The sequence below is a fragment of the Setaria italica genome, chromosome III, assembly GCF_000263155.2.
Source record: "Setaria italica strain Yugu1 chromosome III, Setaria_italica_v2.0, whole genome shotgun sequence".
NCBI lineage: Eukaryota > Viridiplantae > Streptophyta > Magnoliopsida > Poales > Poaceae > Setaria > Setaria italica.
The window spans coordinates 25296585-25310108 of record NC_028452.1 but is presented as its reverse complement, the minus strand read 5'-3'; the positions used below and the strand labels follow the sequence as shown (position 1 = coordinate 25310108).

Here is a 13524-nt window from a genome sequence, read left to right as displayed (position 1 = left end):
ATAGCTGACCAAATACTTATTGTGCAGAGCCTAGTATCACGTTCCTATATTGCTGAAATTCAATCACATGTCCTGGTATATAACTAAACAAGTGATTATCCTGCTCCTGTATTCTTTACTTTATTCATTTTCTTTGTTTAAGATTGAAGTTTGAGTTATGCTCCTTTCATTTGTAGGCTGAAATATTGAAAACAACCCTTGAGGTTGTAGTGCCAAATTTTGATCCTCATCATTTGCAGTCAAGTCCCTTGATTTTGTGGCCGTGCAGCCAGGCTCAGCTACAAGCTCAAGATCTGAAGTTTCTTTGGGAGCACTACAAGAAGCTGCAAAACTAAGACAACAAGTTGTTGAACGGGAGAAAATGTTGAGCGACTTGAAGATGAAGGTACAAGCTTCAGATGCAGTAATGAAAATGCAGTCTAAGGAGATTGAGAGTTTGAAGAAAGGAGTAAGAGAAACTGAGTACCTCCTTCGTCAACTGCTAAACTTCAGAGGGTAAGGTCAATGTGTTTCTTAGGCATCTGCTCATGTCCTCCCAGCTGCTTGTTCTGGTTTGTGAGTATTGTGGTTTGTGCCCAATGTGTTTCAAGTCATCTTTGTTCTTGTTCAGAGAGACATCATGTGTCGTGGTTTGTGATCTTTTATGGATACTATGTTTGTGCTTGTTCTTTGATCATGAATAATAATGTGTGAAGTGTGATGAGAAACATTTATTTGTATGTGTGGTATGTAAAGATTAATTATATTGTCAATTACCGAATTGATTTGTATGTAATATTAAATTAGATTATATTTTAATTAAGCGCTACCTAGGCTACACCCAAAAATAATTGGGCCTAAAATTTCGTGGGCTCACCCCCTCGGCTCATTATTTTGTGAGCCTAAACAAAGTTATGACGTCAGTAATTGTTCAGCTAAATCCAATAAGAATTGGGCCTAAACAAAGGTATGATGTCAGCATATGGTGCGCTTGATCCAACAAGAATTGGGCCTAAACCAAGTTATGACAACAACAAATATTGGGCTCGGTCCAAGAAAAATTGGGCTTAAATCAATCTATGACAACAACAATTATTGGGCTCGGCACAACAAGTTGGGCCTAAATCAATCTATGATGACAGCAATTATTGGGCTCGGTCCAACAAGAACTGGGTCTAATTGAATCTATAACGAAACAGTTCGTCACAACCATAGTCCGACGTGGCATGCTAGTTTATGACGAGATGTGGGATGAATTTTCATTCGTCATTATCTTCGTAATGCACTGAAATAAGGAACATCACTAGTCGCGGTTTATGACGCTCGACTAATGACGAAGGGTTTCATCACTCCCACGTCATAAATCACAGTTTATGATGCCAAAAACGCATTTACAATACTTTTTGGTTCATCACTAGTCGGAATATTTCTTGTAGTGAACGTTGCATTCGTTGTCCCAATGGAACGCTCCCGGGCAAGTGTTCATTGGTCCTTCGTCGGTCTCCCTTGGCGAAACCGACCTATTGAGCCAGTCCGACTAGTGCGGTGAAGAGGCACTACAAGGAGCTCCTCCGCACGCTGCACATGACGTGCTCAAGTACTTGGCGTGACCGTTTTCACATTAAATACTTTAGCACATCACGTGTAGCGTGCGAAGGAACTACTTGCAACGGCTTTGCACCACACCGGTCAGACTGGCTCAGCCAACCAGTTTCACCGAGGCCACTTACTCTTCCTAGTATTCCCTCTATGATAATTGAAATTAGAGAAAAAGTTGGTTACTAAGGTAGCATTTGGTTTTGGAACGATGTGGGTTGAGTTGGAGTCAACCCAGTCTTTTGTTTGGATGAAGAGATTAAGAGGATTGGGATGGATGTCCTTTTAACACCGTTAGTTGTGAGCCCCACCTATGAGCCGTGGGGCCCACCTGTCAGCCTCTTCTTCTTTTTTTCCCCTCTCTTCTATCTTCTTTCTCCTCTCCTCCCCACAAGCCATCCTCCTCCACGGCTCCTCCCCAGCCGGTCCCCGGCTGCCGACGCGCCACCCCTGCCTGCCCAGCTCCCCGCCATGCCGTTAGCCCTGCTCCCCGCGCACCGGCGGCCCTCCCTCAGCTTCCCGCCATGCCGGCCTGAGCCCCCTTCCCGCGCCGACCTGAGCTCCCCCCGCGGCGCTAGCCCGAGCTCCCCCACCGCCAGCCTGAACCTACCCCCACCGCCGGCCTCAACTCCCTCCGCACCGGCCTAAGGGGCCGCGGCCATGGGGCGTCGCGGAGGTGGAGGAGCTACGCCGCCGGCCATGGGGCAGGCGGCGGCGGGAGGGCGCCGGGCGGGCGAAGGGTAGGCCGACGGAGGGCAGGCGGCGGATGGTGGCGACGTCGGGCGGACGGAGGCGGCGTCGGGCGAGCGCGAGAAACGGACCGACGATGCCGTCCAACTGGATCGGGACGATCCCTTCATTTTAGGAGAACCGGATGAACCCGGATATTGAGGGAATATTCCCCATCTGGGACGAACCCAATCCACCTTTTCTCCAACCAAATATGGGTCAAAATGGGTCGAACCCATCCCAACCCACTTCGATCTCAGAATCAAACACATACTAAAATAAGGTATAGGTCAGAGGCATGGCTAAGATCATCAAAGATAGCGAGGCGGTAGAGGGATGGTCATGCCCATGGGTGGCAGTTGGCCTACAGTGAATAACCAACGTTTGGCGTGCACCACTTGCTGTTCAGTGCGGTGAAGTAAGATGGGCGAGATGGATCGGTGGTGAGGGCGAGAGCATCTTCAAAAGTGCCAAAAAAAAATAAAATCCATTTATTAGATAAAGCCACTATATAATTCCCAAATTCTTCCTCACCTCTCATCTCCTTCCCAGCATCGCCGCCGCTTGTCTCCCTTGTCTCTTCTTTCTTTCTAAAATCTGGCAACAGCTTCGTCTTTTCTCAGCCGAGCTTAACCAGTCAAGTCCTGCTCCCTTCTCTCAATCAAAGCACCCCCAATCGGCAGCTAACAGCTCTCTCTTTCCAATCCAAGCTCGCATCGCTTCTCCGCGCTAGCTCGCATCCCTCCTCTCTGTTCGAGCTGTTGCCGGCGTCACCTGCAGGCCTTGCCCCGTTGCCGCCCCGCAGGAGGAGACAGCTGAGGAGGGAAAATGGCGTGTAGGGAGACGACATCGCACGGGAGGAAGAAAAATCGGCGGGGTCAGCTCGATTTCAGGGATTGGGAGCGGGAGGGAGGGGCGCAAACGATGGCCTCCAGTATTGGACGCGCGAGAATATTGGGCAACAGTTTGGCCACCCGGTGGAGCAAGTGTTTTTGAGTTTGTTCCCGAAACTAATTTTTAGGTTGGAGATGCTCTTAGTGAGGAATTATACATGGTGGGAGACGGTAACAGTGACGAGTTGATTGTAGTGACGTGGCAAGGTCACATGCAATGTTTTACGCAACATCCACAATACATTTTCCATGCAAGTAGGGAAAAAAATCTCACCGCAACATTGCATTATGTTTCACATAGCATCAATGAAGGAAGGTGCCAAACAAACTTGAAATATTATTCAAATTCATAATTATGACACTTTCGAATTATGGTAAAGACCTCAACAAACTCAATCCATAAAGTTTGGATTTATAGCCCTATGTAACGACAATGCCCATGATATGAGACCCCAACATTCAAAGGTCATAGTCGCAGCAGTTTTGAAACACATGTGCAACACCATAAACCAGGAGGTAGAAAAGATAAACCGGTGCCGGCTTGTTGCAGTATGGACCTGCAAAATCCAAGATATGATGCTGCAACATGCAAAATAATAATCACAACATTTTATGAAAATTCGGCATCGAGATGTCTCCATCTTCTCTTCAGGAACACCAAGCTATTGCAACATAAAAAAAATAGTCAAAAGAATTCAATTAGGCCTACCTGCCGGCGAGATCAACCTCCCCGCCGCGGACCTAGATGTTCTAGCCACTCAAATCAGCCCCATTACCGCCCAGATTGACATCTCCGCCGACGAGATGACAAGATCGTAACTTCTACAATCCAGATTCTCAAATCTCAAATGAGCGTCCTCCCCTGCCAAATCAAGCTATTGCTGACTTGAATCGGGTCTTTGCTGCTGATTCGAGCAACATGAGCTGCTGCTTGCCCAAATCGGCCTCCTCCCCAGCCCCCACTGCACCAAGCAGCTATTTCGCCAAAAATCAACCTCCAGTAATAAGAATGAGATAGAAGCAAGGAAACCGAACGCACGAGCTATTGTTTCTAATTGATGTTCCTGAATCTTCCAGCGGAATACCCTCGGGACTCTGGTGTGTACGCTGTTGCGAGCGAGCGTCATGTCCCGGGGAGAAAAATGGGAAGCTACTGCCTTCTGGAACAGTGAACAGTTGGCCAAGGCGTCGTCCCCTGTGCCGTCGAAGATGCATTCCGGGAGCAGGAAAACGTGTATATTAGACAAAATCACATGTACAAACACCTGGTCTAAATTATCTCCCCGCGACTAGCGTCGCAGAAATGATGTATTGTATATAGCACAAATAAAAATATAGAATGCATCTTATATGAATTTAACGCAATCCATAACGATCCATGCAGTGAAATACTCGCAAACTCACGTACCAACGTTCCCGACTGATACCAACGGACTTGTTTTCAGCAAAATCAAGCCCAGACCAAATCCAAACGTAGCCTCACTCAGAACAGCGATCTCTGTAAAGCAAACGGAGCTACCAAGACACGACTCGACGACTCTGCTCTGACTCCCCCCAAAGACTAGAAGCACATCATGCGCAACGAGTACCAAACTTGCACTTGCGGGAAGGACCAACAAACTGTTTAAGCCATCTACTCAGATGGGGTTGCCCCAGCTTTGCTTTCTGCCTCCTTGCCAGATTCTGTTGATTCTGCCTTCACACTTTCCTCAGATTTGCTCTCACTCACACTGAGCTTCTCCAGCAATCCCGCAGTGGATGAACTGTCTTCATTTTCCTTGCCTTCATTCTTTGTAAGCGACTCAGCAATCTCATCAATCAAGTCCTTAAACTTCTTGCAGTCTATATAATGAGATCAAAGGAAAAATTATGTCAGCACAATTTAATGAAATTCAGCAAGATTTTAGAAGAGCCAATGACTAGAAATTTAGCAATGAACAGAAGGGGGGAAGGAACATTTCACTAACAGACACCATAACAGACTGCCAGTGCAATTGCACAGCATTCTAAATAGACTTATCCATGAGGGTAAAACAATACATGGTCTAAACATGAGATCGCAGTTCAGATAATATGCTGCCCTGATGCATTGCAGTACAGATGTTACACCTATTTACCAAGATGTCAGCAACACCAATTAACAGTACAACTAAATTGTGAAGAGAACAGCTTTAACCAGGGGAGAAACACACAGCAGAAGACAGAAGTATACCATAGTAAAGGTTTTAGCACTAAGAATGGCCTAAAAACAATATCACTAGCTTATATTCCATTGTAACTAATAAAAACTGAGTTAGTAGGACGTTAATAGCAAATATTTGGCTCATTTGAACTAACAGAATTACCACCAAACAGGGGCCAACACAGAACACGCATGAGAACATGCTTACGTATACGGAGTATGCTGATAAACCAAAGTTAATGCCCGTGACTGCTTTACGGAACTCATTTAAGCTCAAGACACATCAAAACGAGGACATCAAACAATTTGTTAAAAAAACCCATATATTCAAATATACAGCAACAACAATGAGAGAATATAATGTATTACCATAACAGCAATACAGAATGAGTTAATGAGCTGTGCTTAAGAACTGCAAATGGTAAGCGCCTACCAACCACACTATTACCAGGCATTCATGGTTGTATATCAATATGTACTTCTGGAATCCTACATATAAAGTGAGCACTACATAGAAGCTAGGCTGGTATGCTCATACACGCAACAGTATGGCTGATCCATTTTACAATGTAGATGCGATGTCCAGTTTGGGTATTTTTCATCTGGACCACTCAGGAATTCACAAATCGATGATTACATTATACAGGACAAAAAAGAAAAGGCCATATGGCGTGTCCACTGTAGGAGGGGAATACACTAGAAGCCCAAAACCAAGGGCTTGTTAAAACTTAGATGTTGCAATGTAAAACTAGATCACATAAACTTGGCATGCAGACAAAGGACTGGTAAAAAGATACTATGCAAATATGGTGTTACAGTGGGTAAATTATGCAAACAATAAACCCCAAGAGGTTGTAATCAATTGATTGCGAAACCTGGCACACCTCCGGTGATAATACATGATCAGGCCCCTTTCAACCCACCCACAGACACATCCCTAACAATAGTTTTTCATAAAGACAGGATAGTGGCACATACAGCGGTAACAAGCCATGGAATTATTGGATTCCAATATTCTCAAAATCAATATCCAGTGCCTATTCAATCACCTTGCCTTGTAGCAAATATAAGTAATTTGGCCTTGTTTGAGGTTTTAGTATTATTTACAATATGATACAACACATGAACAAATCATCTTATTTATGCATAGAGGCCAAGAAATAAAGCAAAACTCATTTGTCACCATACAACTGATCAAAAATAAAGTCATATAAGATGGCGATTCAATACATAAAATTGATTCTTCAGCATTAACTGATAGAACAGCCTTGAATTGTCAAAATCATTTAATCAACCCAAAAAGACCTTTTACTTTGTAAACCAATTGGTCACTTTGCAATAACAGGTAAGGGAAGGACCTACTTGCAAGCATCCTATTATCAGCTTAAGATCTTAATAACCTCACAGTCCAAACAATTAGATTTAGTTTTAGAAGACCTGAAAGCTCAGCCATCTATAGTGTCAAACATAGAGCTGGGGCATGAAACAACCGGGTGAACAAGGAGGTAGAAGAACTCACTCTCTACGGAGCCAAACCGGATAGCAAACATCTCCTCCTTAAGCTCACCGTCAGCGAAATCCACAGCATGCCAAACGCAGGACTTGTCGCTGCCGGCATGCTCCTGCATCTTCGTGGACGAGACCACTGCAAACACAGCACGCGGCATCAGAATCACAACTATTTGGGATCAAAGAACAGCTAGAAACATATTCCGACGGCGAATTTCAAAGAGAGAAGGGGGATACCGAGATGATTGGCGCAGATCTTTAGCGTTTTGGCCTGGCGCATGACAAGGCGGACCTTGCTTGTCTCCTTGTGCTTCAGGAGTTTGACGGTGCCAGTGCCCCTCTCCTTCCACTGGTTGCCGTCCTTGTCGAACCTGTAGAGCTTCGCCTTCCTGCAAAACCCAACCCGCCCGCCCAAATCAGCACCTAATCGATCCGGGGCGAGCAATCGCGCGCACCAGGGACCAAAGGACGGGAAAGTGGGGCATCTCACATGTCGAGGAGAACATCCTCGTCCTCCTCGCCGGTCGTAACGGCAACCTCCTCGAGCCGCACGATGGGGGCCACCTGGGCGCCCGTGTCCTCCTCCTCCCCCGCGGCGGCGGCGGCGGAGGCGTCCTCCTCCTCCTCAGCGGCCCCGGGGCGCTCGGCGACGGGCTCCTTGTCGGCCATGGGGTGGATGATCGCGGTCGATGCGCTTCTCGATTCGATTCGAAGAGGACGCGACGGCGGGAGGGGGACGGGCAGATGTCTCCAGAAGCTTTGGGGGGAGGGCTGGCTGCGCCCGCGTGCTAGGGTTTTTGTGCGCCAAGGGGAGGCGAGGGTGGGACCCACTACCAGAGAGATGGGGGTGTGCTGCGTGCCGAGCACGCGGATTGGAAAACAGCGTCGGTTTCTTGCAGATGGCTTCGTTGGCGGTAATAGCCGGTGTTTGGTTTGTTTACGTCAAGTAATAAGCGAGAAAATGCGGACGCAAATTAATTTTAGCCACAAATATACTCTCTCCGTTCCATTGGTTGTTTTGACTTTTCTACATTCATAGATATTGTTATGCATCTAGATACCAGATCTAGATGCATAATAATATCTATAAATTTATAAAAATCAAAACGACCTGCAATTTGGAACAGAGGGAGTAATTTGTAGTAGTATGAATATTTTGCCCGCTCAAAAATAATTGCATAGCACCTTGGAATAACGTAAAAAAAATCTAACAATACGTCATTTCTCTTGTGTAACTAATTTAAGGGAGTGATCATGTCGCTTTGGAAGATGACCTTACAGGTCTTATACTCTTGTTGCAATTTCATTCTCTCTAGGGTGTTGTTTTTAAAAAACAGGGGTGTAAGCTTTCCTTTATCAATATATTGACAGCTACATACAATGTAATATATATAATGTCTCTTTAATTCAATGAATAAATTGTTAGAGTATACTTAGGACAATGCAAGAAAATGATTTAACCGTTAGCTTTGGTAGTTCAAATTAATAGGAATTGTAGTATTGCTAACCTATCAGCACCATGTATTCCCATTAACTCAAAATATTTGACTTGGTTAGTTTAATTTTAACAAACATCAAATAAAACGGAGTGGAGGTCGTATACAACGAGCCTCGTGCTTTGCTTTTCTTCGTCAGGCCCAAGCATGACAATTTCGGTGATTGTTAAAGCTTCTTAAGGTCCTTTTTTCTCTGATGGCCTATGTAACTTTAACCCAAGTATACCCATTATCAGTCCCTTGGTAAGCAACATCCGACCACTTTCTAAATGAAACCTTGCAGAAATGACCTAGCGAACCAGGAACGTCCTCTTTCTCTCCCACTTTAATCTTCCAAGCTTTACTAAATCTAGCTATTACCTTTTGTTTTTCTCGCTGGTAGGCCTTGTTTGCATTTTCTACTGATTTTAGTATACAGGGCAGTTTTTTTACCGGTCATTTGGGATATTGAGAGTATAACCTTTTTTATGCTGCAGAAAGGAATCATCGGCAACATTTTAATTGCCCGTATGCAACAACCAAAAACAATATTTGCAGTACCCTTTTGAAAAACAAACTGGTGCCTAAGTCGTTATTACTGGACATTGCATATATTTTTGGCCTGTTTCATCATAGCGAAAATTTGTCGCAAGCACAGTAACTAAACGCGATTATAGCACCGTCAGACGGGCAGTGTCCTATCTGACGTCCGAGCCGTAGTACTACATCCTAAAATGGCTCTCCTCTGCTGCAAGCATTCGATTCAGGTCGGCCACTAACCAAACACCTCCGTGCCATTATGAATGGGGGAGTAGGTGTGATTCCAGGTTACCCTGTGCAGCAGCACAGAGACGATCATGTATCCACGTTGGACTGATAAATTCAACACAATTGAGACGCCATGAATGGATTCACATGCATGATGCTGGCCATGAACACATGCCTATAAACGAAGTCATGTATCTGAACAACTATTTTCCTGATGCTACATCAAAGCAATTGCCAGCACATTCAAAGAGCGTCCATCTGAAAGCGTCGCTCCTGCAAACACTAAAATTTTTCAGGCTGGGAGTACCTCTAAATTATCCCAAGGAAGTGAGATTGTGCAAAACAAAGAACTAGCACTGGACATGCCTCATAGATAATTATGTCATTAGATGCGATAATGTGCAGCAGGATGCGTCATTTCTTAGACACTTGAAACAGTACTCAATTTTTCCACAACTGAATGTAATATAACACCATCAGACGCAGCAAAGAAACATGAACAAAACTAGAGGTAGCAATTCCAAAAATCAGAATTATTCTGGCTTGGAGCACCATTTGTTGCCTCCTCCATAGGCTCTGCTGCATCTCCTTTCTTGCCTATATTCATGAACAAAGAAATGTGCCTAAGTCCAAGGAAAATAAAAACATGTACAGACAGAAGGCACTAGAGTTGTTGAACAGATAAAACATTCAAATCGAAGTAGTGTGCCACTGCTTATCATAGATCAGACTCGGCAAAGCTTAAGGGGTAGTACGAAATAATGAGCTTCGTGTTCACTGGACCAACCTTTCTTCTTCTTTCCACCACCCTTCTTCTTTGATTTCGTCCCTAAAGCAAGCCATGCCTTTATCTCAGCATTGTCTTCAATGGATTTTGTCGGCTGTAACTCCTGTAGCTGGTGTGATGTAACCTTATCCGATCCATTTGGCATCAGCAGCACAGTGAATTTTATGTGTGCAACAAGATCACCTACATGATGCAACCACTTAATATTACTACTGTTACAATAAACAACTAGGTTACACTGACTACAGAATCTTAAGAATTAAAGATGAGCACTAAAAACTATCTACATCATGAACCCACAAACCTTAATAGGTGTAAAGAACCCAGGTTGAGAAGTCAAGACATGTTGAAAAGCTAATTCAGGCATTCAGTGGTTCAAGTGTAAAGGAGACTGTATTTCTCTACCTGGCTTCTCATGAAGTACTGGGTATGGCTGCAATAGCTCATGGTTCATGCATTCCACCAAGCCTAGGCGCGCACGTTTCTCTTCCAGTGCCCTGTGACAATTTATAAACTCATATTTCAGTTGATGCGACCATAAAAATGGCATCAGAACTCAAAAGTCAGTTTGCAGTTACTAACCTAGCGGTGAAAGGCATGATAGGGAACTTCTGGCTGATCTCACTGAAAATAAACCTTGATGCTTTCATCTTCAAGTGATAATTCTTGTCTACAGCCCTTTTGTAGATGGTGGTCTGCTTCTCATCCAATAACTTGGGCTGCCATGAACATCCAACAGAAATGTGAGCAAGCAGTTAAATAGAAGCATCATAAGCAAGTAACAGAAATTCTTACCTTTCCCTCCCCAGTGCTGGTAACAATATCAATTGCATATACTTCATTTTCTTCAAATTCAGCATCATCCACCTTAGTGTCAGCATTGGAGACGCTGAGCACGACTTTGTTACCATCAATGACAAATTGTTTCAGCTGATGGCTGAGAACACCTTCAACAATTTTGCAATCATAAGCAGCAGCAACTTTCTGAATTGCTTCAGTAACATCCTTGTTCTAAAGAAGATATGAGCACAGAGTTAGTAACAAAAACAACAACCAGACACATACAAAACAAAAAGTACATACTTAGTTAGGTCACCAATTTAACATTTTTCAGATACTAGGACAAATATTAAACCGTAAACAGAGAAAGCATAAAGAATATGCCTAGGGACCAGACAACAATGATAAGAGAAAATATAACTTCTGAAAGACTGCACCTTCTTCCCAGGTCTCACAAGCCTCATTGCAACTTCTGCTGCGGTGTTGGCAGCAGCAAGAACATCCGCTGCTCTTCCCGTGACAGGCCCATTTGTAATTACATGAGTATGAGCCACCACAGCAATAAAACCATCAATATGACAGCCCATATCTCTGTGAAAAGAAAACAAAATTGTTTGAGGATCGTAATACAATTCCCTGGAAACATTACAGAAATAGTTGGAGCAAGATAATTACATTTTAACCATATCATTTTCTTCCAGAACTGCCTCATCAGTGGCAAGCGGTGAGAAGTGGCATACTGTGTTATTAACGGATACACAGGTTGGGAAAGCAATGCCCCTTTCAATCTTCCTCTTTGCATTCTTGTAGACATTCCCAGTTTGCCTATTGCCAACAAAGAAGCCCAAGTTAGGATGCAAATTAGCAACCAAGTAGCATAAGAGAACTAAGGTGCAGAAAGATTCATTACTCTCTTATGAAAGAGTCGCCCTTCTCACAAAGGTCAACAATCTTGGCTTTTGGCTTGCATTCAGATACAACCAGCTTCAGAGCGTCTGTTCCAAAAGTGGGAAGACACTTTGAGAATTACCTTTCTGATGTTTGTATGAACTATCATGCTAAAGCAAGCACCAATCTCCCAAACAAATACTTAATCCAAAGTAACCTTAAGAGCTAAATACCATAACCGTAAGAGTTTACTCTATCAGCGAACATCATCAAAATCATGCTCTTGAACTTAACAAGCATACAAAACAGAACACAAAAAACAATTCCAAAGAAAATGGAGCAAACAGATAGTCCTGTATTCTGCAACCCACAATGGATAAGGTCCCACAACTGATACCAGATACTTAACTCTACCAATTTATATTTCTCAAAAACTCCCATCACGGTCAATATGAACAACTTCAACATATCAATTTCCATTTTTCAAAAACTGCCATCACTAACTTATTACTCACCAAACAGCTAAATCCAGCTACCCATAGCAATTCAAAAATACCAGCGGCAACCAGTCCTTAAAAAAATCCAAACACCGCCCTTCTACCCCAGGCAAGCGGCAGCAACAGAGAGCAGGTCAATCACAAAAATGATAAGGTTGGCGAGAAGGCGAGGTTACTTACTGTTGAGGATTTCGGCAGCGGCCTTATACTTGGTGACGACGTCGTTGGATGAGAGGTCGAGCTCCTTCTCCTCCCGGACCTCATCGTCCGACGACATCTGCAGCGCACACCAGAACGAACAACACCCAAAGCGATCAGAAATGTCTAGAAAGTGACAGAAACCAAGCGAAACGGGCCGAATCGAGCACGGGGGACGTGGAGTGGGACGGAAAATACTCACTGCTTCGATCCGAAGCGGGGGGCGCCGGCGTCTGGAAGGGAGTCGCGGCGGCGGCGAAAGTGGTGGTGGTGGCGGCGGCGGCGGCGGGGTGAGAGGTTTAGGTTTAGGGTTTGGGCTTCGGGAGAGGGGGGATTAGAAAGGGAGGCAAGGCAGCCGGGTGGGGTGAGGCGGCGGCGTCTGGCTAGGGCTTCGAGGGGAGGCTCGCGTGACGCTGGCGAATGGGGCTGGGTGTCGGTCGAGCACGGTTGGCACGTCGCTGACGGGTGGGACAGGTGCGGTCGTCGTGGCTGGTTTCTGGGCCGCGCCGCCTGTTGGGTGGGGCTGGATAAGGCTTACAGGTGGGCCACGGAACGGTGCGGCCCGACTGCCCGACTGACGCAGAGCAGCCGCGTGTGGCCGTGTGGGGGACCGTATCCCGTCCGGTCTCCACTTAAACGTGACGGAACGGAGGAGCAGCCGAGTACGGGAAGCGCGTGCCACTGAACACTTGGGCCCCTTCCTCCTCGAGGGTGCTGTGGCGTTGGACCGTCAGTGTCTCAGTGTTTCTAAAAATAAGTCAGTGTCTCAGTGTTTCTAAAAATAAGTCAGTGTCTCAGTGAGGTTTTGGGTTTTTTTTGTTTTTTTTTAAATAGCGCACCCTTGCGCGGCCTTCTCGGAGGCCAAGTGTAGAACGAGGTTCGAACTCAGGATGGCAAAGGGGCGGGCAGCGGTGGTGGGAGCGCCCCCTGTTCCCGCCCCGATCCTCGAACTTGAGTCCCCGCTCTAGCCTTGAAGAACACCTATCAGGGAAACGTCCCTGTTGAATCCCATGGCCCCGTGGGAATTGAGCATCACAACCTCGACCTCACGTCCTTCTGCGCAGCAGCTATGTGGCTCAGTGGCTACGCGCCATCTAGCACGGCAGCGACGCCTCAGCTAGTCGGCCAAGCACGTTCTAGTATGGCGACGACGCCTCCTCCTCGGCCGTGCCTCAGCCTAGCGTGGGCGGTAGATTAGGGGCGACTTAGCCTCGACCTCGCCTGAGCGGGACTGTGGGAGATT

At 45.5% G+C, this 13524-nt stretch overlaps 2 protein-coding genes across 2 annotated transcripts; both read right to left on the bottom strand.

Moving 5' to 3' along the window:
• Positions 1 to 4451: 4451 nt before the first annotated feature.
• Positions 4452 to 7680, bottom strand: LOC101754843 (ran-binding protein 1 homolog a). The gene is made up of 4 exons (XM_004962310.3): positions 7379 to 7680; positions 7126 to 7277; positions 6899 to 7024; positions 4452 to 5039 (listed from the first exon to the last, which is right to left on the bottom strand). Exons 1-4 carry the CDS (start codon positions 7555 to 7557, stop codon positions 4831 to 4833), a joined length of 666 nt encoding a protein of 221 aa, XP_004962367.1. The 5' UTR covers positions 7558 to 7680; the 3' UTR covers positions 4452 to 4830.
• Positions 7681 to 9469: 1789 nt separating this feature from the next.
• LOC101755244 (ERBB-3 BINDING PROTEIN 1) lies at positions 9470 to 12651 on the bottom strand. Its single transcript, XM_004962311.4, has 10 exons — positions 12484 to 12651; positions 12264 to 12360; positions 11609 to 11693; positions 11374 to 11523; positions 11136 to 11289; positions 10714 to 10929; positions 10501 to 10637; positions 10324 to 10415; positions 9919 to 10101; positions 9470 to 9728 (listed from the first exon to the last, which is right to left on the bottom strand). Exons 2-10 carry the CDS (start codon positions 12358 to 12360, stop codon positions 9637 to 9639), a joined length of 1206 nt encoding a protein of 401 aa, XP_004962368.1. The 5' UTR covers positions 12484 to 12651; the 3' UTR covers positions 9470 to 9636.
• Positions 12652 to 13524: the final 873 nt, after the last annotated feature.